The sequence below is a fragment of the Aegilops tauschii genome, chromosome 5, assembly GCF_002575655.3.
Source record: "Aegilops tauschii subsp. strangulata cultivar AL8/78 chromosome 5, Aet v6.0, whole genome shotgun sequence".
NCBI lineage: Eukaryota > Viridiplantae > Streptophyta > Magnoliopsida > Poales > Poaceae > Aegilops > Aegilops tauschii.
The window spans coordinates 544,851,167-544,878,151 of record NC_053039.3 but is presented as its reverse complement, the minus strand read 5'-3'; the positions used below and the strand labels follow the sequence as shown (position 1 = coordinate 544,878,151).

General features: G+C 44.6%; 2 protein-coding genes and 1 pseudogene across 2 annotated transcripts; 1 reads left to right on the top strand and 2 right to left on the bottom strand.

Annotated features, from left to right (window-relative positions):
- Positions 1–584: 584 nt before the first annotated feature.
- Positions 585–3,442, bottom strand: LOC109767536 (uncharacterized). Its single transcript, XM_020326296.4, has 4 exons — positions 3,096–3,442; positions 2,665–2,775; positions 1,526–2,043; positions 585–1,246 (listed from the first exon to the last, which is right to left on the bottom strand). Exons 1-4 carry the CDS (start codon positions 3,375–3,377, stop codon positions 850–852), a joined length of 1,308 nt encoding a protein of 435 aa, XP_020181885.2. The 5' UTR covers positions 3,378–3,442; the 3' UTR covers positions 585–849.
- A 1,938-nt stretch (positions 3,443–5,380) lies between these two features.
- Positions 5,381–8,650, top strand: LOC141022191 (uncharacterized; annotated as a pseudogene).
- Positions 8,651–11,186: 2,536 nt separating this feature from the next.
- On the bottom strand, positions 11,187–21,398 carry LOC109767527 (alpha-mannosidase At3g26720). Its single transcript, XM_020326281.4, has 29 exons — positions 20,873–21,398; positions 20,620–20,703; positions 20,198–20,286; positions 19,921–20,095; positions 18,870–18,989; positions 18,474–18,560; positions 18,321–18,392; positions 17,728–17,841; positions 17,109–17,209; positions 16,922–17,015; positions 16,639–16,806; positions 16,463–16,552; positions 16,318–16,383; positions 16,127–16,183; positions 15,736–15,955; positions 15,509–15,642; positions 15,234–15,302; positions 15,085–15,144; positions 14,910–14,981; positions 14,185–14,232; positions 13,928–14,047; positions 13,612–13,677; positions 12,870–12,982; positions 12,678–12,762; positions 12,399–12,509; positions 12,220–12,315; positions 11,888–11,935; positions 11,728–11,796; positions 11,187–11,639 (listed from the first exon to the last, which is right to left on the bottom strand). Exons 1-29 carry the CDS (start codon positions 21,092–21,094, stop codon positions 11,421–11,423), a joined length of 3,069 nt encoding a protein of 1,022 aa, XP_020181870.1. The 5' UTR covers positions 21,095–21,398; the 3' UTR covers positions 11,187–11,420.
- Between the last annotated feature and the right edge of the window lie 5,587 nt (positions 21,399–26,985).

Here is a 26,985-nt window from a genome sequence, read left to right as displayed (position 1 = left end):
CAGAAAACTGCAAGGAAATGGCACTGGCACTCGCTAAGTGTACCACTGCATCAATGATAAACCACGGTCAGATGTCCATTTCACTGACTAACACAAATTATGGGGCCGACTATAGCTGGATTTTCTGGACCGTTGGATTATGATACAATTGCTGTCCTTTCTTCCACCTTGAATCGTTCCTCCTCCACTGCTTGTCTCCGGCTCACCTGATCAAGACCTTTCCTCCAGCTGCGACGGCGCGTCTCGCTGCTGCTCCCCACGCCATCCCCGCCTTCGAGTGGAAATCGATACTAAGAGGGCCCTACCCGCATCGGTCAATCCTCGAACTCGCCTCCTCCTGAGATGTTGCAATGTCTTCGATTCCAGCTCATTCCAAGCTCAGCCTCGCCAGTGGCCCAGCACCTCACTATCGCTCTGGCTTGCCTCCCTTCTTCCAAGAAATCGACTTATACCCAAATTACAAATTCAGACAACTTACCTACCGTCTTAACCAGACAAGAGTAATAGTTCCTGGTTACGGTTTGCACCCTGCAAAACCAACTCACAAGGGGATGGTTTTTGCGATAGGCGCCATGTGGCGGCAATTGGGGAAAAATTCCACTCCCGTCTACAATATGAAAATTATAGGGATATTAGTACCACCAGTCTAACGAACTAAACAGCAGCAGCTGAATCCTTCTATACATCATACCAAACACATCAGCAGAAAGGAGAGCGATATCATCTTTAGTCGATCTGAACTTCCAGTCCCTCGTCTGGGTAGAATGGTGAAACACGACAGGGCAGAGTAACAGCTCACTTGGTTCGGGTTGACCATGTTGCCGGAAAGACTGAATGGTGAGAGGGCAATCACAGGTTAGCCGGTGCAGCTGCGACGGCATACACCGATGGCGCAGCCTGAGTAGTCGCTGGGGCACCAGCATGGGAGTAGATTGCCGATGCAGCTCTTTCAGCACTGGACTGCGTAGTTTCTCCAGTTGCAACCTCGCTGCCTGGGGCGTACCCATAGTGCATGACAAGTTGCAGGTTCGTCCCGGCCACTTCATGTGGTGCAGCTGCGACGGCGTACACCAATGGTGCAGCCTGAGTGATTGCTGGGGCACCCACATGGGAGTAGACCGCCGATGCGGCTCCTTCAGCACTGGACTGCGTAGTTTCTCCGGTTGCACACTCGCTGCCTGGGGCGTACACACAGTGCATGACAAGTTGCGGGTTCTTCGCGGCCACTTCATGTGGTGCAGCAGCTCTGAAACACAAAAGGTACGAGGAAAAAGCACGATCAATTACTTGTGCATGTGGCAAAGGAAAAAAAGACACAGGAATAGATGGCGGCTTCCGATCTACACTGTCCCTGCAAGTAGTTCCTTTTAAGAAGTATCTAGAATAGCTGAAAATTACGGTTTTGAGACGTCAACGAGGTGGGCATTGACCTATATGTATAAAAATTGGATTGCAAAAGTAGCTTTGCATGTAGATATTAAGAAACAGAGAAGTACTAGACCCAACTGGTGGCTACCATACATACCTCCCAGAAGTAGTTTCCAGGTACTGAGACTTCACAGCATCAAATCGATACGGATCATTCCCATTAGCATCATAGTTGGGTTCAGAGGAACAGGCAGGGTCTGTAACATGTTCTGGCACAGGGTGTTGGGCTTGCACATAGACAAGTTGCAAAGGAGGCGCTTGGGTGTAGTGGTAGGTGGCAGGCGATGCACCATATGCTTGATAACCTGCTTGATACGGATGCGCAGTCGTGGTCACATAGTAAGCAGGCGTGGCAAATTGAGCAGTCGGAGCAGGAAGGTGAGAATCTGGGCATGCATAAGGTTCATTTGGCACCAGCTGAGCAGCTGGAGTGAGAACATAGGCGCTTGGGTGAGGCACATAAGCAGCTGGCTGTGTTGGGTCTGAAGATGAAGCCGAAGGAAGCAGAAAAGCAGCAGATGGAGCGGAATGACTGTTGCCAACATAATGCAGGGGTGGTGCCTCTGGCACTGGCAGTGAAGTAATTGGACGGAACAATGCTCTCAGTTTCTCAACCTACAACAGAATACCAAAAACAATGGAAATTCAATGCAGGTAAATGTACGATAAAGTTCACAGCTACCACTGATAAAATTAAAGACAGAGTAGAAAGATGGAGGATAAAGATGTTATCCCTGTCCATTCCAACTAGCCGATACACTGATATGATTATACCAGTAATTTCACCTAAAAACTCAAGAGAAGAAGTGATAGAAAGAAGAACATGTTCCCATTACACCCACTTTTTTCATCTCTATACCATGTTGCTATTTTCCCAGGAAAAGGAAATAATTTGATTACAGAGGTAGTACATTGTAATCCCTCTCAATCTCGACTTGCTTCTACATATGCTTACACCACAGCAGCAAGTTCTGAAGCACGCGGCTCTCCTAATTATTGCTTTTCATAAAATAGCCTTCCATCTGTAGTTAAACTAGGCACAACAAGATGAGAATTGACTAGTTTGATACTTTAATGTATACAGAAGGCCATAAATAAGCGAGCATGAGTGTTCATCTGGCAGACTGCCTTAAGTTTGAACCATTTTGTACAGGAGCTATCTACAAGAAAGATTCAGCAGAATTCGTTTCACCTCTACTCAAATACAAAACATCAATAAACACTGATTCCACTTACTTGTGCAAAGGTAAGTTCTGGCAAGAATTTGCCGGGATAATTCTCTTTTATGGTGTATCTTACGATTTTCCCTGGGACAGGCATGAAATCACCATCAATCATGAATTTGACCTGCACATACAAGAAGACTGAACATTCAATTTATGAGTAATAATAATGTACGGCTCGTCTATCAAGTTGATTGCTGGATGCCATTTTGGAAACTGAAGATCATAAGACGAGCCAAGATGAACTGAAATTTCAGAAAAATTAAAATTGACAGGACTCTTTTGGGAGATAACCATACAGATTTGAAATGTGGCACCAGGACCCACATTTCAGTCACGCATCGAGTGGCAAATCAGCACTGCATCCTTGATGGTGGAGAGATTCATACACGCACAATCACACATGACTCCAGGCCTGGAACGCGAGGGGGGCCGGGACGGTACCTGGGCGGGTAGGCGGCCCTCGAAGGCGGCGGGCTCGAGGTCGCGCCCGCCGTCGGAGTCGGCGCGGTAGGGCCCGTAGAGGTACCTGGCGTCGAAGTCGTAGAGGAAGAGCGCCGCGCCGCGCCTGATCCGGGAGACGGCGCCCAGCCTCCGCCGCGGCAGGCCCAGCACCCTGTACCTGAAGCACTCGGGCTTGGTCGCGCCGTCGCACCTGAAGATGAACCCCGCCGGCAACGGGGCGTCGCCCTCCGCCGGCTGAGGCCCCGGGTCCTCCTTCGCCATGGGAGCAGCCGGGGAGAGCGGGCCGCCTTGTTTTTTTTTTTTTTTAAATGTTGAGTTTGGGCCTTGGGCGAGCAGGAGTGGAGGTTTTTTTTTTCACGATAGGACCAGGTGCTTGACTAAGGGTTTTTGTTTTTTGAGATAGCTTACCAGGGTTTTTTTTTTTTTTGAATTTCATTTCAATTAGCCACGCCGAACAAGATCGTCGGCAATCAAGTCTCGGATAAAGGTAGGAGCAGTGCCCGGCCATACGGCTTGGGACACATGCACCATCTTCGATCCGTGCGTCGTTAGAGCATCCGCAACATTATTACAATCCCGTGGGCAAAAAGAGATAGAAAAAGAACTTAAATGCAACATAGCAAGGGCAATTATTTCCCTAAAAAGGACTCCATTTGGCGCTAGATCGTAGTTCTTCGTGTTAGTGATAGCTTGGACCAAATTCTGCGCATCCGTCTCTACCAAGATGTTGATCATTCCCCACTCCTGGGCATAGTTCAAGGCCACCACACTTCAGCCTCCACCTGTAGAACATCTTGGGCGTACTCCACCCTGCCAGCACCTGCACCCATTACATCTCCCATGTGGTCTCGGATCACAAACCCCCAGCCACCACACTTCTTGTCACTATGGAAACTTCCATCAGCGTTAATCTTTAGAATATCCTGTGGCGGGGGCTTCCACCCTTGCACTGTTTTTGGACTTGAATCTTTGCGCTGTGCAAAGAACTCTACATACTCCTTTGCATCAGAACCAGCGTGAAAAACAACTGAGTTGCAACAAAACTTTTTTCCCTCAAAATTCACCTTGTTTCTACACTTCCACCAGTTCCAAAGCAGACTAATGCATTTGGTTTTGGCTTCAAGGTCGGCACTTAGCAAGTAGTAACAGATAATCTGCTTTGGATCAGTTAAGTTCATACATTGCTGTCGGACGCTTTCCAATTCCATCAGGCTCCACACTTTCCTTACTACATAGCTTGCATTTAAAAAAAGAGATGGCCTCCATCCTCATCGAATCGTTGGCACATCGGGCACTTATTTTAGGACTGAGAGAGTATAATATATGACTTCATGTTTGTAAAGTTGCATGATGAAATATGTTTGTATGTGAGCCACAGATTAAAAAAAAAAAGTCGTCGCATCGTCAAAACTTACTTCATCCATGTGTATGTGTGTGTATTTTTTTCAGAAAATTTTCAAAGTTAAAAAGATGATTTCTAAATATTCCAAAAATAATAATTCAAGCCAGGGAGTCAAAATTCCACACTTGGTACTCAGACACTACCATACCATCACAACCACATACTCACTCCTATAATTTTTTTTAAAAAAAATTCTTTGTAAACTTTGAACAAAGTTATAGGTATAACATGAATATTTACGTTCAAAAACATATTTTATGATGAATCTAATGGTACTGTAAGTTGATAGTTTTTCTATAAACTTGGTCAAAATTTACAAAATTTGACTTTGAAAAATATTATGTTAAATCAATAATTTGGCGTCAGAGTATGCCCTCAAGTACTCAAGCAACTGATCTCACTAGCTGAAACTTATTTAAGATGTTGATGACGCTCCAGGCCTCCGTAGCCACATTATTTCTTATTGCTATTCACAACTCATTCGAGTTAAGCTTCAACAATACAACATTCTGATTCAAAATTACAAAAAAGTTACAACTGTTAGAGTTATAATATAAGTCATGTACCCCTTTGTATTTATCCCGTTGTATAAGGGGTTTCCTACATATGTTCCACACCTGTACATGTATATATATCGGCCTATGGCCTCATGGGAATACAAGTTGCTTATTCCTAACATGGTATTAGAGCTAGGTCAATTTTTTGCACGCTACAACTCGTGTGTTTGATCCGTCTCTACATCCCGATCGATCTCCAACCCCGCTCGATCTCCTCTTCGTCCGCTCGATCGAAGCAGGGGGCTCGTCCCGCCGGCCCCGATCTTCTGCTCCCGCCAGCCCCGGACTCCCGCAGGCGCCCCCGATCTCCTGCTCCCGCCGCTCGATCGAAGCATGGGGCTCGTCTCCAGCCGGCCCTGATCTCCTGTCGATCTCCTCTCCAGTCGGCCCTGGCCCCTGTGGTTCTTCAGCCGCCGACTGCCAGCTGCCCCTTGATCGACTGCCTGCCGCTCCCCGATCCCGTCCCGTTCCCGATTGGAAGCTCTCTCGTCGGATTCTGCTGATTTCGGGTCTCTGCTAAAAAAAATGTCTGCTGCATCGGGCTATGTTGTTGTCCCTCGCTGTCCGGTGATCTTCGATGGTACTAACTACACCGAGTTCGCTGGCTTCATGCGCATTCACATGCGTGGCATCCGTCTATGGGGTGTTCTTTCTGGCGAGGTCTACTGTCCGCCACGTCCGGTTCCTCCGGTGGCCCTACTCCGCCGACTCCACCGGTTCTTCCTACGGACGCTAATCAGGCTGCCAAGGATGCGGCTAAGCTTGCTGATGAGGCTGCTGATCGTGCTTATGATGAGAGGGTTTTGGCTTATGAGGAGGCTCTTCAGACGTATCATGGTGCTTTGTCTGTTTACACCCAGTGGCTTGATGATGATGATCGTGTTGCAGCTGTTCTCACTGCTAGTGTTCTGCCTCAGTTTGCTTCTGAGTTTCTGGGTCTTCCTACTGTATTTCAGATGTGGACCTGTCTTCGTCAGCGCTATGAGCCCTCTGGTGATGCCTTATACCTTTCTGTGGTTCGTCAGGAGCATGCTCTTCAGCAGGGTGACTCTACTGTTGATGACTTTTATGCACAGAGTTCTGCTATCTGGCGGCAGCTTGATTCTCTCCGCAGTGCTGGTTGTCGTACTTGCCCCTGCTGCCAGGCTGTCCAGGCCAATTTGGAGTTTCATCGCGTCTACGAGTTCCTGTCTCGGCTCCGTAAGGAGTTTGAGCCCCGGCGTGCTCAGTTGTTTGCTCGTGGCCGTATTTCTCTCATGGAGGCGCTTTCAGAGATTCGTGCTGAGGAGACTCGCTTACGTGGTGCTGGTTTGCTGGAGGTTCCCTCTGTGCTCGCTACTCGGGCTTCTTCCACTCCACCTGCTGCACCGACCCATTCTCGCTCGAGTGCTCCGCCGCTCTTGCCCACTCCTTCTGGAGGCTCAGGTCGGCCCCGTCCACATTGTGACTACTGCAACAATGATGATCATATTGAGTCCCAGTGCTACACAAAGCGGAAACACCTGCGCAAGGCGCAATCATCCTCCTCAGGGACTTCGTCATCTCCCTCGACAGCTTCAGCCATTGCTTTGACTGAGCAGGATATTCTGAGACTTAAGCATCTGCTCGCGGCTTCAGGTTCTTCCTCGACGGGTACTGCTGGTTCTGTGACTGCTGCTTCCCGCACTGAGCAACCGCCCTCTACACAGTCAGGTACATCCCCATGGGTTCTGGACTCTGGAGCTTCTTTTCATATGTCTTCTCATTCTTCCGCTTTGTCCTCTCTTCGATCGCTGGATTCTCCTGTTCATGTCTTCACTGCTGATGGTACTCCACTTTCTGTTGCTAGTAGAGGCAATCTTTCCACTCCTTCTTATTCTGTTCCTGATGTTGCTCATGTTCCTCGACTTACCATGAATCTGTTTTCTGCTGGTCAACTTACTGATTCTGGTTGTCGTGTCATCCTTGACGTTGACTCTTGTTCTGTCCAGGACCGTCGCACGCACACTCTGGTTGGGGCTGGCCCTCGCCGCCGTGATTCTCAGGGTCTTTGGGAGTTGGACTGGCTTCATGTTCCTTCCGCTGCCACCACCATCGCCAGTCCCTCCGCTTCTGTCGCCTTTGTTACTGGTTACCTTCAAGCAGTGGCATCATCGACTTGGTCATTTGTGTTGTTCTCGGTTATCGTCTTTAGTTCGTCGAGGTCTTCTGGGGTCTGTCTCAGGAGATGTCTCTTTAGAGTGTCAGGGTTGTCGTCTTGGCAAGCAGATTCAGTTACCATATTCACATAGTGAGTCAGTGTCTAAGCGTCCTTTCGATTTAGTCCATTCTGATGTATGGGGTCCGGCTCCTTTCGCTTCGAAAGGTGGTCATAAATACTATATTATTTTCATAGATGATTTCTCTCGTTACACATGGCTTTATTTCATGACTTCTCGTAGTGAGGTGTTGTCTATTTATAAGCGTTTTGTTGCCATGGTTCATACTCAGTTCTCTTCACCCATTCGTGTTTTTCGTGCTGACTCCACTGGCGAGTATATCTCTAAGATGTTGCGTGGTGTCCTTGCTGAGCAGGGTACTCTTGCCTAGTTCTCTTGTCCTGGTGCTCATGCTCAGAATGGCGTGTCTGAGCGCAAGCATCGTCACCTTCTTGAGACGGCTCGTGCGATGATGATCGCCGCCTCTCTTCCGCCTCATTTTTGGGCCGAGGCTATCTCCACTTCCGCCTATCTCATCAACCTTCAGCCGTCCGCAGCTTTGCAGGGTGGCGTTCCTTTTGACCGTCTTTTTGATCGTTCTCCCGATTATTCGATGCTTCGCTTGTTTGGTTGTGTTTGCTATGTTCTTCTTGCCCCTCGCGAACGCACCAAACTGACCGCTCAGTCTGTTGAGTGTGTCTTCTTAGGCTACAGTGATGAGCATAAGGGCTATCGTTGTTGGGATCCTATCGGTCGTCGGATGCGTATCTCTCGAGACGTGACTTTTGATGAGTCTCGTCCTTTCTACCCACGCCCATCTTCCTCGATTTTTTCAGTGGAGGATATCTCTTTCCTCACTTTTCCTGACTCACCTATCACCCCCGTCGTGCCTGTGCCTATTCGTTCCACTCCCTCTGCTTCTCCACCTCTAGTCGATTTGCAGCCACCATCTTCTCCGGTCTCCTCGCCTAGCATGTCACCGGATTCTACACCTTCATCACCGGTGACTTCTTCGTCGCCACCCCCCGATTCTACCTTGGCGATTCCTCCTTCTATTGTTCCATCTTTTCCTCAGCATTACACTCGTCGTTCACGACCTGTGGATGCTTCATTGGATGAGTCGTCCTCTTCCTCTCAGCCTACTTATGGCTTGCGTTCTCATCCTCGTCCGCCTGTTGATCGCTTTGGATTTCCCACCGCTGGTGCTGCTGTTCTTGAGCCGACTTCTTACCGTCAGGCTGTTGTTCATCCTGAATGGCAGTTTGCGATGGCAGAGGAGATTGCTGCTCTTGAACGCACTGGTACCTGCACTACTAGGAAAAGGGCTGCTAGTGGCGCACCTGTTTTCGCTACTAATGGCACACTACAGGTGCGCCACTAGCACCACGCCATTAGTATCTGGTATTAGTATCTGTGGTGCGCCTGTTTTTGCCATTAGATTTTTTTCTAATGGCGCACCTGTGGTGCGCCATTAGTATCTGGTACACTAATGACGCACCACATAGAAGTGCGCCATTAGTAACAAATTTTTTTCAAACTTCCCAGCACCACCTCACTTAACAGCCACTTGTTGATATATATATCATATCAATCCTATTAAACCTTGTTGATGTCTAGGACTTTGTTCATATTCATGAGTATGATGAAATTTCGAAAAATATTTCAAACTTCCCTGTCATATTACGAATCATTTTTTGAAAAAAAAATCCCAAAAAAAATCAAAACCAATATTTTTTTCTGTTACTAGTGGCGCACCTAGCAACCGGTGCGCCACTACTAAGTTTGAAAATTTTTGAATTTTTTTTGCCTCTAGATCTTGAAAGCCCCGTATTTTTTTTCTGTTAGGTTTTTGAGGATTTTGAAAATGTTTAACAGGGTTCCCCCGTTAAATTCGGATGTAACTTTCCGAGTAGATGATTTTTCATATAAAATTTTTTTTCATCCGAGTTCGTATGCAAAAGTTATGCCCATTTTAAGAAATTCCAGAGAGATTTTGCAAATAAAGTCGAAATTCATATTTGTTAATTTTCCCAACAACTAGACCACATATCACATGGGAAACTTATTTTATTTTATTTTTTTGACATTTCCATTATTTTCTTTTATTTTTTTTAAACTGAAAAGGCGGTCCGGGGGGTGCATTCGGTGGAATGGGCCAAGTTACTAATGGCGCACCACCCCCACGGTGCGCCATTAGTAGTTTTTCAAAAAAAAAATTTGTAACAAAATTACTAATGGCGCACCTGTGAGTGGTGCGCCATTAGTAGTTCAACTAGTAATGGCGCACCGTGGACTACTAATGGCGCACCACTCACAGGTGCGCCATTAGTAGTTTAAAAAAAATAAAAAAAATTGAAACATAATTACTAATGGCGCACCGTGAACTAGTAATGGCGCACCATCCCACGGTGCGCCATTAGTAGTTTTGAAAAAATTAAAAAAAATTACTAATGGCGCACCGACACATGGTGCGCCATTAGTATTTAGTAATGGCGCACCACATGTACAGTGCGCCATTAGTGGCCATTCCATCTATAGCCCTTTTCCTAGTAGTGCTGGGATCTTGTTTCTCTTCCTCCCGGAGTCCGTCCCATCACTTGTAAGTGGGTCTACAAGGTTAAGACTCGCTCCGATGGTTCTCTTGAGCGTCACAAAGCTCGTCTTGTGGCTCGTGGTTTTCAGCAAGAGCATGGTCGTGATTATGACGAGACTTTTGCTCATGTGGCCCATATGACCACTGTTCGTACACTTCTTGCCGTTGCCTCTGCACGCCACTGGTCTATATCTCAGCTTGATGTTAAGAATGCCTTTCTTAATGGTGAGCTGCGTGAGGAGGTGTACATGCAGCCACCACCTGGGTATTCTGTTCCTGATGGCATGGTATGTCGTCTTCGTCGCTCTCTCTATGGCCTTAAGCAAGCCCCTCGCGCCTGGTTTGAGCGGTTTGCCTCTGTGGTCACTACTGCTGGTTTTTCAGCAAGTGCTCATGATCCAGCATTGTTTATTCACCTTTCTCCTCGTGGTCGGACTCTTCTTCTTCTCTATGTTGATGACATGATCATCACTCGGGATGACCCCGAGTATATTGCCTTTGTAAAGGCCCGTCTTAGTGAGCAGTTTCTTATGTCTGATCTTGGACCTCTTCGCTACTTTCTTGGGATTGAAGTCTCTTCTACCTCTGATGGCTTTTTTATATCTCAGGAAAAGTATATCCAGGATCTTCTTGCTCGTGCTGCTCTTACTGACGAGCGCATTGTTGAGACTCCTATGGAGCTCAATGTTCACCTCCGTGCTACTGATGGTGATCCTCTCCCTGACCCGACGCGTTATCGTCATCTCGTTGGCAGTCTTGTCTATCTAGCTGTCACTCGTCCGGACATCTCTTATCCGGTTCATATTCCAAGTCAGTTTGTCTCTGCTCCCACATCGGTTCACTATAGTCATCTCCTTCGTGTTCTTCGATATCTTCGGGGCACGATCTCTCACCGTCTATTCTTTCCTAGCTCCAGTTCTTTACAGCTTCAGGCCTATTCGGATGCTACGTGGGCTAGTGATCCTTCTGATCGCCGTTCACTTTCTGCGACTGTGTTTTTCTTGGCGGTTCTCTCATTGCCTGGAAGACGAAGAAACAGATTGCAGTTTCCCGTTCGAGTGCTGAGGCTAAGTTGCGAGCCATGGCTCTTTTGACGGCAGAGGTGACTTGGTTACGTTGGTTACTTCAGGATTTTGGTGTTTCTGTCACTACACCGACTCTGCTCTTATCTGACAGTACAGGTGCTATTAGCATTGCACGCGATCCTGTGAAGCATGAGCTCACCAAGCATATTGGTGTTGATGCTTTCTATGTGCGCGTTGGTGTGCAGGATCAGGTTATTGCTCTTCAGTATGTGCCTTCCGAGTTGCAGTTGGCGGATTTCCTGACGAAGGCCCAGACTAGAGCACAACATGGCTTTATCTCTCCAAACTCAATGTTGTTCATCCACCATGAGTTTGAGAGGGGTGTTAGAGTTATAATATAAGTCATGTACCCCTTTGTATTTATCCCGTTATATAAGGGGTTTCCTGCATATGTTCCACACCTGTACATGTATATATATCGGCCTATGACCTCATGGGAATACAAGTTGCTTATTCCTAACAACAACGTCGGCGATCATCGCCATGGCGCTTACATCGGATGTGCGGCGAGTCGGTGGTCGAAGTTGATGACGAATGTGCGGATCTCCATGGGTGCCAACTCGACGACGAGCTTGGAGGGGTCCAAGGGCCCTCCACGGACCACATTTTCTTTTGGGGGAGGCCCTGCCACCTTCCACTTCAGCCTCTTCTTCTCCATGGCAGCGCGCTCTTGGTTCGCCGATAGGCTTGTTTCGATTATCTTGCCGATCTGGAGCATCAGGATTGGGAAGGGTGTGAGAATATTCATCAAGATCCAATCAAATAAATAAAACGGTGTAGATTTTAATGGAGGTTACCTTTTTATCTGGGAATACCCTCTTGAGGTCGACACTCGCCGGGGCCGAGAGATCCTTATGCTCTCCAGCCTATATGCACAGGACAATGTTTTACAAAAGGTACAAAACTGGATCTGATTGGAGCGAGAGAAAATAAATGAGAATGACCAAAGTATGAGACCTCGTATAGGTGAGCCAACCGAAGGAGAACACTTCCATCTTCGAGTTCCTGTACAACGCATAGGTATTTTTAACACGCGCAGCAAACGGATCCAGATACCATTTTCATCAATATTCTGTGGTGTTGATTACATTTGTTGCAGCTAACTGGCTGGTATTACTTGTAACCTCTCAAACCAGCAGGATTAAAAACTAGCTTGCAACATTGCAAAATAAACGGTACGGTACTCAGAGTTATCAGATCAGCACTCTCTTGCCCAGTACATACCGATTTTTTTCCCTTTTTAAGGAGATATGATAACAATGGTCCATTCTCCATAGACATACACATACCTCAAGAGTAAGCAACGCGACATTTTCAGGAAGGCTGTAAGTTGGATCCATTCCAGAGAATGATGAAACATGTGAATTCCCCCAGTTGCCTCCATCCTGGAAAAACAAGTAGGGGCATGTTCAATGCGACAAGAATAACTGTTTGATCGATCACGAGTGCAACAAAATTTATGCTGTACCTTTTCTGCGAACGCAAGAAGAAGAGGGGAGTACAGCTCCTGACCAAATGTACGACGCCACCTAGCTCCGTCACCTTGTGGGTCAATTTTGAGATAGTATTTTCCTTCAATCTGTTGATAATGTAATAAGTTGCTTTAGATAATGTTTCTGCACAACATATTGTGTGCTTGCAAATAATAGAACAAATTGATCTGCACAACAGGATTTGGTGATATATGCCAACATCTGGTTCTGAATTCCATCCAAAGCACATGGTCAGAAAGATATTCATTACTTACAACTAGTCCTTCACATTGATCATCCAAACAGACTTTTTCATCTAGTGCTTCCGCAACACCACGACCATCATCATTGAGTAGCCTCCTACACAAGGAGTAGGAAATATTTAACCAAGCAGAGGTAGAAAAAGAAAATTGCAACAGTATGAATGAAGCAAGAAAATACTGTGCAACTCTGAGTGTGACATGTACCTGTGTAGCATTAGCTCTATTTGTCCATCCTTTATGCTCGAACCTCCAACAGACCTGTCTACAAGTATAGACAACTCTTTGCTGCCATCTTCCACATAAATGCCAAGATTAATCTGAAAATAAATACAGATCTATCAATCTGTGTATAAATCAGCCCCATCACAATCTATAAGTGAAACTACAGAATAATTTGCAACTTTGGATCCTCCAAAGTTCAACTTCTTATGACCTCCATAATCACCAATAGCCCCTCGCCTACCAAAGTTCTCCAAATACGGCTAAATCTGTCATTAAATGATCAACTTCCTATGTCAACCCTCTCGTATGACACCAAATGGAGAGACTTGCCTTATCTGTCATTAAATGTCAAAATTTGTGTCCCCTTTTGCACTGCGAGATCACATCATCTCGTCTAAGCTACACAATAAAATCACTACATGTCGAGATCAGGTCTTATTCTTAGGATGCTAAATAAGTAAAGAAGAGAGCTACTTTAGCTGTCATTAGATATCTGTTTTCATCTACAGGTAGAGTCAATGACCAAAAACATATCAATTACAAAGTAAACCAAAAACCCTCCAAAAACAAAATATGTGCAAACTGAGGGGAAGTGCAAAGTGAACTCCTAACTACTTTCAGATGTCGACTCAATGATGGAAAAGGATGAAAGAAGCCATTTCTTAAGGATACTACTAAGCTTCCTTGTATAAAATATACTGTAATAGAGAAAACAAGAGCTCACAGGATAATAGTTTCCAGCAACAGGTTGGTTTACTTCAATCTTCCACTCCGAGCGATAATCCCGTACCTGAAAGAAAAAAGGGCATATTATATACTAAAATAAGTGATGGCATAACTGTGCACTGTTGCAACACTTAATTTATATTGCAGCTATCCTCTATAACATCACTAGTTTCTCCCCCCTTTCAAAACTACGACAAGAATCATTAATGCAATTGTCTGTGAACTATTTTTTTGCTTTCACTACATTTATTAGAAAGACAATAGACATTTTTTGTCTGGGGAAAGGGTCAAGTGCTAGTGGTAGTGCATCATACCCTTTTGATGAAATCACGCCCACTGGAATCAGTGTAAAATGTTTTGTTTGTTGCCATGCTAGTAATGATTTCAGTTGAAAGTTCTTTTCCATTTTCATCGTCGACTGGTATTGGTCCAACCTACGAATAAAAACAATTATTAATAAGATGTTAGAAATATGTAATGACAGAAAAGAAACAAGGCGAATGTATTGTCATGCAAAATGTGAAGGCCTCCAAGAAGAAATCAATGCAAGGTGCAATGACACAGCACTCACTATGAACTCGGTTTCCACATAGTCCTTTCCCTTGTAAACTCTAGTTATCTGCACAAAGATAAGAAAAGCTATATCAATTATCAAGAAAAAAAAAATTTAGTCGATTAACAAGGAATGAAAAAAAAGAATAAAGTCCATATTTTGGCACTATCAACCTCACTAGTGTCAAAAAACGCTCTTATATTGTGGGACCCCTTTTTTCCTAGTAAATAGTTCAAACCATTTCATCGACATATTTGATCCCTCACTTAACCAAAATTGTAAAAAAAAATACAATATCTATCTTTTAAAGATTCACTAAAAAGACAGTTGGCGGGTCTCTTTGTATGTCTTGTCCGGAAAGAGGACTTAATGATTATTCGTTTGCCGGAACGAGAAGTAAAAATTGTTGTGGATACATCATTTGTCAGGACTTTTCGGGGTAAGTTCTTTGGCTTGGACAGGACATTTAGTTCATGTTGCTATTCCTGCATAATCATAGGTGAACCGCACATGTTATACAGAAGATGTTGAATGGACAATAGTAAATCTACCGAGTCTAAGGTATATGATCATTTAGAACGAATAGTGTTACTATCAAAATTTGCAAACGAATAGCGCCATGTTGCTGTAGCAACAAAGATGTGTGCTAGAAATTCGTTGAGAACACGAAGATCAGGAAGAAAAAAGAAGCAAGTAAATCCTTATGAGTGGTGGTTCAGACAAGCAGTATACATATGATTAACCTGATATATCCATGGATTAATCTGCTGATGCACTTCATCCAATATGGGCCCACGCAGAATCGTGGGAGGAACCTTGAAGTGGGAAACATAAATTCGTCAGATCGACAATGCACCTTTTTTAAAGTCCCTTTGATCCATTCAGTATTTTAGAGATACTTTGATCCCTTCTTCATACCTGACCATCAGTTTTGATAGGAACAACGCCCTTAGGGCGAAATATGTATGCTCCAGAAGCCTACAGTCCAGGAAAAATTAAACAAATGCCAGTGTAAGTAATTGCTACTTTTAAGGTGAAATAGACTATTTGTAGAATCCCTAGTGCACCTGAGGATCATCTCCGCTTCCATCTTGTCCTAGGTAATACTTGTACTTCTGCTCAAAATTTGCTTCGACCTTGAAATATATTAATGATTCTTGAGTACAGGTGATTCTAGATAACAAGCAAGACTAAAAGCGAAATTCAATATCCAATACCAGAATGGACATATGAGCTGCTAGGGAAGATAAGCCTGGATAATCTTAGTGTATAAAAGATAAAAGCAAGGCAAGAGGTAAAACCGTTTTAGATTGAAAATAATGCTGGGCAATTAGCAAATTACCTGTGTCTTGCTATCGGAGTACTGGGATAATGCTCCAGCTGCATCATATTGAAGTTTCAAACGCCCTTGCCCAACTTGCAGATTCCTACTTTCACTTCCCTGAGAATTTAGAGTTGATGTCGAAGAGATAGATGCTGAAATGTATATAATGCAACAGAGTAATTGTCAAACTTTCGAGCAATCCTTTATATTTTGTTGTATATCAAGACGAAAGATGCGGAATTCACCTGATCTCTTTCCGATCGAGATAAAATAAGTGCTAAAACCAAGTGGTGCTACCGAAGCAGGAAAAGCAACCCAAAACTTAGGACTTGCAGCAGGCGATGTGCCCAAGTAAGCCTTGACATGTCTGTCCCGTAGGTGCGATGAGGCATTAGCTATAGGCAGAAGTTGCGATTCAATTTCTCTTCCTTCAGAATCATGGACAACAATCGAGTCACTCATGACCTATTAATTTTACAAAGAGGCACATTTAGTTTTCATTCCACAGTACGGGAGTTTCATGGTAGTGGCACTTTTTATAAGCACATATTATTCATAAAAAGAATGGATGGATGATGAATCAGCAATAAAAGACCAACAAAACATCTTGTTTTTTAGGGAACAAAAATTGCATACTGGTATGCGGAGGACATCCTCTCGTTTCCATCCAAGAGAGTTGTACACAAGAACAACCTGTAACAAATAGTTGAAAACAACATATTAGATGTTACACGGGTTTACTTTCCAAGAAAGTGTCATGGATTAATAAAAACCTATACAAATTTCATCTTGAAAAGAGCCATGCATGAGTTAAGAACAGAACTCACCAAGCTTTTTCCTTGAGATAAGTTCATCTCGGAAGGGGGGCAATAAGTAATGTTCAGGAGAGGACACTGAAAAAAGATCAGTAAACAGTAAATACACATTTTTAACTGAAAAGGCAAATTAGTTAGAGAAAACCTGCAAACCAACCTGCACAAACTTTGTCGTTGGGGACGAACAACGAGAATTTGAGCCTGACTCACTCAAGCAACCGAGAGAAGTCGAAACCAGTTCCTCCGCCTAGACAAGAATCAAACCAAATCAATCCATCGAATCGCAAAAGAAATCATCAAATATGAATTACAGCAATTTTCTCGAGAAGTTACTTTCTTATAGCCAATTGATAATCTCTTCGCATAATCATTTGCAACGTGTTGCTTCTCTGTTCCTGTAACAGCATCATGATGCTGAGCAAGAGCTAGAGCATCTCCTAAGCTATCTGTTGTGGAACCTGACTTGCTTCTCCCAATGAAGAACTCCAGCTGCCTAGCTGCCTGAAAGTGAAAACATATTGACCTTTAAGCACGACTCTCCACCAAGTGACAAAGGAAGTATATCGTATGGTGTTGGACATCTAGAGGGAAACATTAAAAGAGTAGGTAAAACTACCAAGTAATATCCACTCATCATGCGGACATATCGTTTTAAGGCAGGTCTGCTTGTGAAGTAACCTGTCCAGTATGCATTGGGGTTATCTGCATATCTGATCAAAGAAACACAGCCATACGAATGAGAAGGAACAAAAGTACAAAAGCGAAGTTAATTGTACTAATTATGTATATAAGATAGAACATACGGAAAGAAATCATTTGTCTTAAGAGGCCATGGCTCATTTGTAGAAAATTTTGCATCAGTGTAAATGGAAGGAGTGGAGTACAGAGCATTCACACGGCCATCCTGTGGTATAATCAAACAGAACAAGCATGGTGAGTTATAATGTGTTAATAGCTATCTTAGATAAAATTTCAGCACTATTTACTTATTTACCGATTTAAAATACTCAAATAAAATCAACTTGTATCAATAACAAGAAAAGAAAGGCATGGACCATTTTCTTAAGCATTTATGTCCTTATCCAATTATATGACACAAGAAAAAAACCAAATGCATCCCACGAAATGTTCCCATATATTAGTGTGAGAAGACTGAAACATTTCAAACGTATTGCATGATCCATAACTGAAACAATCATGATGGTGATAGCTCACGAGGTATGATTAAGTAGTGCTTCTAAGTTACTAAAGAAATACACCCACCGATTCACAATACAAGTAGTTTAGGACATTTATGGCCTTCAAAGTACCATTTGACCATATTCTTAAATATGTTGTTTCAAACAAGCATAATTATATCTTTCAAAAATATATGCCATGAAGATCTAGTATTGTTCGCCTTATTCTAGGCTCATCCTTTACCTTGTTCACATAATGAATTAATTTGTCCATCTGTCTGAACCAACTTTCTGCGTATTGATATTTGAAGTCTGTTCCCATTGTAAACATGATATGGTTTGTCCTTGTAACATTTGCCTACAAAAAGAAAAGAAATAAAGAGTATATATTACAATGAACACCTGTACTACCAAATAGAACAACAACTTTAAGTATGAAATGATGCGGTTTAGATAACGGAAATCTATTTGTAGAACGGTCTGTATTTGGCTTATTGGTAGAACCACGTGCGCGCTGTCCGATCGGCCTCGCTATCATACTCTCCACAAGCCACGCGACTCAGCGGTATGGCGGACACGGGTTTAGGACAGACAGTGTTACCTGTCGGGACGTTTCTGTTGCATCCTTTAAATTTTCAGCATGAAATGCTAAGGTCGAAGTAACATAGAAATCTGAAGCCGCATTTTTAGTGTTAGGTATGAACTTGTGAATGCAACCCAGATGGCCATTCTAATTAAATAAGAAATTTGTAGACAATGGATTTTCATCCAATGCATATAACTGGGCAAATTATGCACCAGCGTAAAAGTATGGACATATATGAGACCCTACTGTACCTGTGCCAGCGCTGCAGCAACAAAATCATTCACCCGTTGTTCAACATTGTAATCAAAAAGAAGGGGATCATCCTACATAGACAAAAGTAATGAAGAATAGGTTTATTCCTGGTGTTGATTAAATTAACATATCTGAAGTTCTCATTAGTTTACCTGGACAACAGGGGAAGTATCATCGACTTCAAAATAAAACTCACCAGGTGGTGGTTCATAATTTTTTGGGAAGATGCCAGCAAAAATCTGAAAAGAAAATGAGCAGATTTCCCGTCATTACATATGAAACATGTTTACCAAACTTTACGGACTTGAAAGTGATTGTTCTGTGAGAAAACTGGCAGGAGTGCTGCATACTCATTGACAATAAAGAAACTGTTACAATATATATGGTCATGGTTCTTATTTGGAGCATGCCACCTCAGTGCGGTGCAGACCACTCGCAGCGAGAAATACTGCTAAGACCCCCATGGGTGCGTCGCAGTGCAGGTCTACGCTAGATCATCAGAATGATTCACTGTATGTTACATTACGGAAAAGGAAAATACTACTTACATCAGCTGATGAGCCGAAGGTCTTGGAGCCCCTCCATACAACCTCGAGTTCTTTTGTCCCATTCCTCGTGTCACGATCTTGGTAATCAATCCGGAAAAAATATAAGGCATCAAATCCTACCTGAAAGACGGTAAAATGTGTTACACTAGTATACTTCTTATGCACAGTAGCCATATATCCAATCTAAGGCTGTGAGCTTGGGACAAGGTTGTATTGTGTCAAGAGCAAAAGATGGATCTTGTAGAGAGAATAAGAATAGCAGAGACAAAACAATCACGGCAAGAGAGGAAAGATTTGGGGAAATGGCCACACATTATTTAAGTATAACCTTGAACAAGTACAGGGGATTATCACTCCCTCACAACCTTTCAAATAATTTGCCTTGGGTCCATGCCCTATACAAGAATCTAGTGCTAACGAATAACCTAGTCTTTAATCCATTCTTGCACTCTTAACCGTACTTTGGATGAGATCTTGACCTCTCAGATTGCTAACTATGGCCATACCTAATGGTTATATATTGTCCCACACATATTCTCCAACTTCTCCTCTAACGAAACTAAAAGTCTCTAAGAGATTAAATTAGTATAGAAATCCCTAGTCATACATCTCCAAGTCCTAATAGGACATGAGTCACCTTTCTCAACTAAATGTTTATGCAGCCATCTCTACGCTGACAAGTCTGACATGTTTGTCAAAACACTGTAGGCGTAGCTGAAAATTCAATGAAGTGACTGAGTTGTGTAAATTATTTAGTTGTGTTAGGTGGTCAAGAAGTGCAGTCAATCACTTCACTCTTGAGAGCATAGCCCTTGGCATTCCTATTACGCATGCTCTATGAACCAACAGTACCACATCTCAACGTTCAGGTATTACTGTAACCAGTGATGACAGGTAGCCTACCATAATGGTATAGAAGTCAGCATCCTGAGTGTGAAACTCATCTTATCATGCAAATGAGATGTACACGGAAGTAACAGTGGACCATAAGAAAAAAAAAGTCACACAAAATCTGAAAGCATGACATAATAAAATGGATACAGTGAATTACTTCTGCACCGAGGAGGTAAGCCTGAACTGCAGAGTGCCCAAACGGATCGATCTGCCAACCAATCCTCGGAATCTGACCAAACTCCTCCTTGATGAACCTGTGCCCCAGCGTAGTCTGATCGATCATGTCAATGTAGTGCACAGTCGCCTCGTCGTGCATGCACATACCCCCATTTCTGCAACATCACAAGGAGTAATATGCCATCAATCAGTTATAGAGCATAGACATGATTGCTAGTACAGCCTAAAAAGGAAAGTTGTTCAAAGAGCCAGCATACATGAACTCCAACCGGCCGGAGCTGACGAGCCCCTTCACTGTATCCTTGATCATGTCGCTCTGCTGCCTCCACCATCTCTGGAAAAACGCCTGCAACCAACCATACATAAACGGTCACTGAAGATAAATCACAGCATATAGAACCCAAAAATGAACCCACATTGTAACACCATCCGTTCTATTTTGATGCAGAACTGCTGGTCCAGCTCCAATTCCGGAAACACATAGGAAAATTAGTATGACAGGCCGATAGATCCAGGGCAGACAGCAGGGGACAGAATTCCTATAATACTCTGACAGACATGAAACGGGTGTAAAGCAGCAGAGCGGTTACAGGTAACTGTTGTACAGTGCTCTGCAACCTCCCAATTCCAGAACTCCGAGCTTTTCAGATTGTCTAGCGAACATTGACGGTCTCCTTACCTGCTCGACGTAGATGAACTTGCGGTTCTCGTCCTTGAGCAGCGCCGGCACGAGCGAATCCAGCACGTTCTGAACGCAGGCATTCTGCGACCAAAAAAGACCCGAATTGAGCCTCAACGCTATGCACAGAGTCTGACGGCAAAAGGAAACGTAAATGAATCTACACCAAAACAAGGGTAACAAATCTGGAGGAAAGGGGGGAGAAAAAAAATCTCGCAGAAGCCCGGCGACAATCGAGCGGCGGAATTCGAACCTGGATGGAGTTGTTGGATCCGACGTAGTACTGGTCGACGGTCTTGAGCCAGCCGACGTCGTCGTGGGTGTGGGGGACCACGTGCACGTTCAGCTTCCCGTTGACCACCCCCGCCGACGTGTTGTACGGGATGTACACCGCCTCGCCGCCGCCGCCGGGGCCGAGCACGACGGCGGCGGCGGCGAGGAGGAGGAGGAGGAGGGCGAGCCGGACGGGGCCCATGGGCGGCGGCGCGGTCGTCGCCGGTCGGGAATCCTCCCACCCGGGGAGCGAGCGCGATGGGAGGGGAGGGGGCGGCGGCGGTCGTCGGGTTGCGAGAGTAACTGATGAGTGCCCCGGCCGGCGGGCCAAGTGGACTAGCTAAGAGCAGCGGGGAGCGGGCCCACCTGGCGGTGGGAGGGCTCGCGGAGTGGGCGTGCAGGTGGTTGCGCCCTCACTGTGCCACGTCGGCTTCGGCTGGATGCAGGATATGCTGCTGCAGTTATCCAGTAGAGCATATTTCAGTGTGGTCCTCCCGCCTTCTCACGAATTACAGCCATCTCCTTCTGACCTTTCTCTCCGATCCTCAGTGCTTCCTTTTCGTTCCGACTAGGACATCCATACCATACCACCGCTACACTACACCCCCGCAGCTAAACATACTCGTAGAACGACTCTGCGTTGTACGGGTTATAATGCATATAAATGAATCAAATAAATGATTAAGATCATCTTTAGGGTTGAAGCTCATTTCTCGCACGTATGTCATGGCGTGTACGAGTGCCCAACAGGCACCCAAAATTCAATCATTTGAACAGGTCGGGATCCCCCAAATCCAGACCATATGCGGTGGAGAAATGTGGTTGTCCGAACTATCCGCATGTTATCTCCAACACGCTGGCCCTACACACAAAAAAACCCACGACGCACCTTCCCTTCATGGTGGAGGCAACTTGATATAGAAACCCTAGTCAAGGGGCGGGGAGGAGTTGAGCGGCGGAGGCGCAACCTCATTTTGTAGGAGGATCCCTACACGGAGGGGAATCGGCCGTTGAAGAGAGAGAGACAGAATTGACACTTCCCCAAAAAAATCAGTAAACCTGATGGCAGGGAAACGATAAAAAAAGGGGCGTGCTACGCATCCGCCGGCTGAAGATCAGCCGGGTCGCGAGCCATTAGATATGTGATATGTGCCGCATCGAGCGCTCGGACGTGCCTTCATTATTGCAACGCATGCCTTGTTGCAGGATTACTTGTGCAACACAGGTCTCGTTGCAGGATTATTTCTGCAACATAGGTCTTGTTGCAGAATTTTTCTGCAACAGTTGTTTTGTTGCATTTTTTGCAACTGAGTTTTTGTTGCAATTTTTTTTTGCAACCGAGGTCTTTTTGCAGAAAAATTTTGTAAGAGATATTTTATTACAAAACGTAGACCCGTCGTAGACCATTGCAACGCTATATATGTTTCAGAAACATAGCTTCTGTTGCAGAAGCGCGTTCGACAAAGGATAGTGTGTGGAATCTCACTGGGACACGTGTGAGGTAGGGGAGGTGGCGGACGCAGACCCCGCGATCCGCCGGGTGATGGTAAAAGTTTCCCTAAAAAAATGGTGCGGTATCCCTTCGATCGGTGGGAGTCGTGGGTACAAACGAGGATTACTACAGATTATTATTTAACAATAGATTGCCCTTTAGTAACATAGAGAGAGATTATAGACATGTAATTGATTCCTTTCCATAAATGTTGCCTTGTGTTATCAAACATTGATTTTTTTCCCATAGATTTGGATTGTAAAGATTGATTAGAGATCACCGTGATTTGATTTCTTTACATGTATACTGAAGATCGGTCTACATGATTTGTGTAGATTTGGCAGATAAAAACCAAATTAATTAAGTAGATCAATGGGCTAAAAACTATTTAAATAAATTGGTGGGATAGAAAAAAATCGGTGGGGAGGTTTAACCGGAATGGAGCCGATGCTAGCACCTCACCATAGTGTATAGGTCTGTGTCAATTCTGATAGTATGCGGAGCACAAAATAATAGGTTGGTCACGGAAAATGAATCGGAAAAAGGAACCCAGAAAACGAAACTTAGAAAAAAAGACAAAAAAACACGCACACACGTCAAATGGGCCGGCGAACTTTGATTATAGTTAATGTTTTGGTAAGATTTGATTTGTTTTGGCCTTCTAGGTATGAGTAGTGGAAGGCGAGGAAAGTTTTGTTTTGTTCAGATATTGTTTAGATTTGATTGAGTAAATGCATGACCTTGTTTTGGGAAAGTGTCAATTTAATTGGATTTTGTTTTGGGGAAGTGTCTATTCTGGTAGTATGCCGAGCACAAAATAATAGGTTGCTCATAGAAAAATTAAATAAAAAAAGAAGCCAAAAATACTGAAACATACAAAAAAACAAAAAAATAAAAATGCTTGCACGCCCGGACAACTTTGATTATAGTTAATGTTTTGGTAAGATTTGATTTGAATAGTAAACAAGTATGGATTTAGTTGAGATTTTGTTAAGATTTGATTTGAATGATTTAAATGCATGACATAGTTTTGGAAAAGTGCCAATTTGCTTGAGTTAATGCACGCGTCAAATGGACCGGCCCAACTTGTCTACGCTTCAATGAAAGTTCGTCTGTATGATGCTCGTGGGCGTAATATCGAGTTTGCCGAGGGGTTGATGGGAGTAAGGCGGGACTACCAACTCCCCTTTAGAAGTAGAGATTTAAGTTTTGAGAAATTAGTTTGTTTGCATTGCTTAGAAGTAAAGGACCTAACATGGATAAGGACAAGGATTGAAGCATAATCAAGCATGAAGACGAATGCTACTTTGCACTTGACTTGTATGCAGGGCGGAGCCATGGTGCGCCATCAAGGGTCATGGCTCTCCTCATGCTGATTCTTTCAAAAGCACCTCTAAATTGTTAACTCGAAATAATCTAATTTATACGTTTACCTCCCTCAACATTTTCTCTCTTTCATGGACCCCTTGAATTCCAGGCTCTGTCCATGCTTGTATGCAATGTGAGAGTTGATGCTTAGATTGTCAGATGGTTGAAGACTATGGTGATGATGCTTCGAGTGTAGATTGATTTTTAAATGTGAAATGTATAGGCATTGTGCTTTGAATGCTCAGGTTTGGATGCTTTTTTTATTGCGGGGCTTCATTTTTTAGGGGAAGCCTACTATGCTTAAAATTGGATCTGGCACCGTTTACAATCTCCGCCCGTGTGCAATATGTGTATCATTGGCTCATTGCACATTGTTTTTGGTTGGTTAGCCGTGTGCAATGTATGTGGCATCACACGCTATTGGGGTGACATAACCATGTGTCATGATGGCTACACACTGCTAAGGAAAACCTTATACACAGAACTTTAGCAGTAGCGCTTGTTAAAAAAGCGCGCTACTGCTACACAGCAGTAGCGCGTGCAGAATAAGCACGCTGCAGATACATATATAGCAGTAGCGCGTCTCACTATAAAAGCGCTACTACTAAAATTCCCACCACTAAACCGATAGGCTACACATAGTGGTAGCGGTCTCGGAAACCGCGCTACCGCTAATATTGTTGTAGCAGCGCGTTTACGTGTAAAGCGCTACTGCTAACGAAAATAAAATAAAATGAAAAACAAATAGAAAAGTAAATGGAAATGGAAATAGAAAAAGGTGAAAGGGAAAAAATAAAATGTAAAGAAAAATAAATGACAAGGGGAAAAGGGAGGAAGGCATAGCAGTAGCGCGTTTACTGAAACGCGCTATAGCTAACTTAGCTATAGCGTGTTTTCAGTAACGCGCTACCGTTATGTTTCACTTAACCAGCGGTTTCCCTCCCCCCGGCCACCACTTCTTCCCCAAATCCCTCGCCCCACTTCGTCGTCGTCTCCCCAATTCGCCACCATCTCCCCAATTCGCCGCCGCCCCACTTCGCCGCCGTCTCCTGCCGGCGTCGACACCCGCAACCTCACCGTCTCCCCCCGAGGCGCGCTCATCCTCACCACCGCCGCCCGAGGCCGCCCTCAGCCTCACCGCCGCCGCCCGAGGCCGCCCTCGACCTCACCGTCGCCGCCCTCGACCTCACCGCTGCCCTCGCCCGCCCAGGACCGCCGCCCGAGCCCGCCCTCCCCGCCCCTGCCACCGTCGCCGAGCACCTCCCCGCCACCGTCTCTCCCCTCTCTGTAAGCCCCCCACCCCTCCTCTCTCTCTCTGCATTTTAGAGCAAAAATTAATTTAGAGCAAAAGTTAGTTTATAGCAAAAAATTTAGTTTAGAGCAAAAATTTTGGTTTACAGCAAAAGTTAGTTAGGGCAGTAGGTTTAATTAGGGTTTTTGTTTTCATAGATGTTTTTTTTAAAGAAAAAATGAAGAAAATGTTGTAGCAGTGCTGCTAGTAGTATATAGTGATACTAGTAGATGTTAATTAGGTTAGGGCAGTAGTGGTACTAGTAGATGTTAATTAGATGTTTTTTAGTTAGAGCAGTAGGGTTTTGCTAGGTTAATTAGGTTAGTAGTGCTGCTAGTAGTAGTGGTACAATAGGTTAATTAGGTGAAGTTAAATGAATAACCTAAATGAATGAAATTAGTAGTTAACTGAATTTTTTTCTTTCATCATTATAGAGCACTAAAGTTAACTGAATTTCGTTCTATTAGTAGTTAAATGAATTTTCTTCTACACTTAGTTTTTTAATTAGCTTGTGAAATTTGGACATGTATATTTGGACATGTGGTTGCTCGTGTATATTTGGACATGTGTTGCGGTGTCGAAGATGGATATTTGAACACTGTTTCCAGGGAATGAAGCCGAGTGGCCTATATTTTGCCGGAAAGTTGATTCATTTCCGTTCCGGCAAATTTCAGGTGCTCGATTTTTCAATTTTTTAGCAAAGGTCATGCCGAAATTTTCCATGAATTTCGGCATGACTTGTGCTACAAACTAGGACATATCGAGTGCCCGGGATTTGCCGCACCGAGAAGGAGTCAACGTTCCTGCAAAACATATGCCTTTTTATGTCATTATTCATTTTATTATGTCTAGAATTAATTCACTAGATTTAGTCGTAGGAAACATGGCTAGCAACGATGAAGGACAGGGTTATGTTGATTGCGACGACGTCTACCTGGCGGCAGACGAATTTTTGAGGGAAGCCGACGATCAACGGATGTTGTTGCTGGGCCCACCTGTCGCATCGGGGACTGATACCGACATGCAGACCGGCGATGAGACTGACACCGGTGCCGAGACCGGCGCCGCCACCGGCGCCGAGACTAGCGGAGCCGGTCTAGAACCGAAAGCAAAGAGGCCACGGTGCCCAAACCAGCTCATGACTACTAGACTGGTGGTCACGGAGATGGACGACGGCATTTTTAAGCCAATAGCGCCCGAGGAAGCGCGATCGTGCTACGGCAATCAAATAGGCTGCATCGTACGGACAACCGCCACCATCAATGATGAGAAACTACAGAAGATAGATAATATGAGGCCCTCCCTCCTAAAGAAGCTGCACCAGATATTCTTGTTCCCGGGCCATAATGAAAAGGATTATAGAGATCCAGATAAGGACCCGGCAAATGAAGAAGATAAACAAACACGCCATGACCAAGTTTAGCGACGCGTTGGCCGCCTGGAAAGCAAGGGTGAAACATCAGATCGTAAACAAAAAGGAACCATCGGCGACGTAACCCCGTGCACCATATTGTACACCATCGGCGACCAGAAGGTGGACGTGGGGAAGGCGACGATAATGAAGCCGAAGGAACCATTGTTCCACGGCCGACCGACCCCCCCGGACGTCTTCAAGGTTTCCGTGGCCAGTGTCAAACCGGGCCACGAGAATTGGGCTCCTCCGGTACTAGGGGGATGACGAAGAGACCCCGCGGTGGCTTGGTGATTGCAATGGGTGGGTCCTGTTGTGGCCAAAGAGTCTGCTTCGTCTGGAGGCGGCCGGGAGCACACCCACGAGCACGCAGTTAGGTATGAAAATCAACAGCCCACCTACCCAATTAGCGTCGGCTGTCGTGCTGGGTGATAGCGGATGGGGTGAGGAAGAGGCTCCATTAGTCGCTGGTGATGTCGCCATAGATGGGGATGAGGATGACGATGAAACTCAACAGTTTCTCAATACTGG

Bases quoted from the DNA above. Each gene is read 5' to 3' on its own strand.
- LOC109767527 (XM_020326281.4), bottom strand. From the start codon at position 21,094: ATGGGCCCCGTCCGGCTCGCCCTCCTCCTCCTCCTCCTCGCCGCCGCC. The intron at 18,393-18,473 runs GTAAACTAATGA...TTGTCTATGTAG, and splicing joins ATACTTCCCCTGTTGTCCAG to GATGATCCCCTTCTTTTTGA. The intron at 12,316-12,398 runs GTACAGCATAAA...TTGTTTTTCCAG, and splicing joins TTCTTGCGTTCGCAGAAAAG to GATGGAGGCAACTGGGGGAA.
- LOC109767536 (XM_020326296.4), bottom strand. From the start codon at position 3,377: ATGGCGAAGGAGGACCCGGGGCCTCAGCCGGCGGAGGGCGACGCCCCG. The intron at 2,776-3,095 runs GTACCGTCCCGG...TTGTATGTGCAG, and splicing joins AGGGCCGCCTACCCGCCCAG to GTCAAATTCATGATTGATGG. The intron at 2,044-2,664 runs GTAAGTGGAATC...ATTCTGTTGTAG, and splicing joins CAGAACTTACCTTTGCACAA to GTTGAGAAACTGAGAGCATT.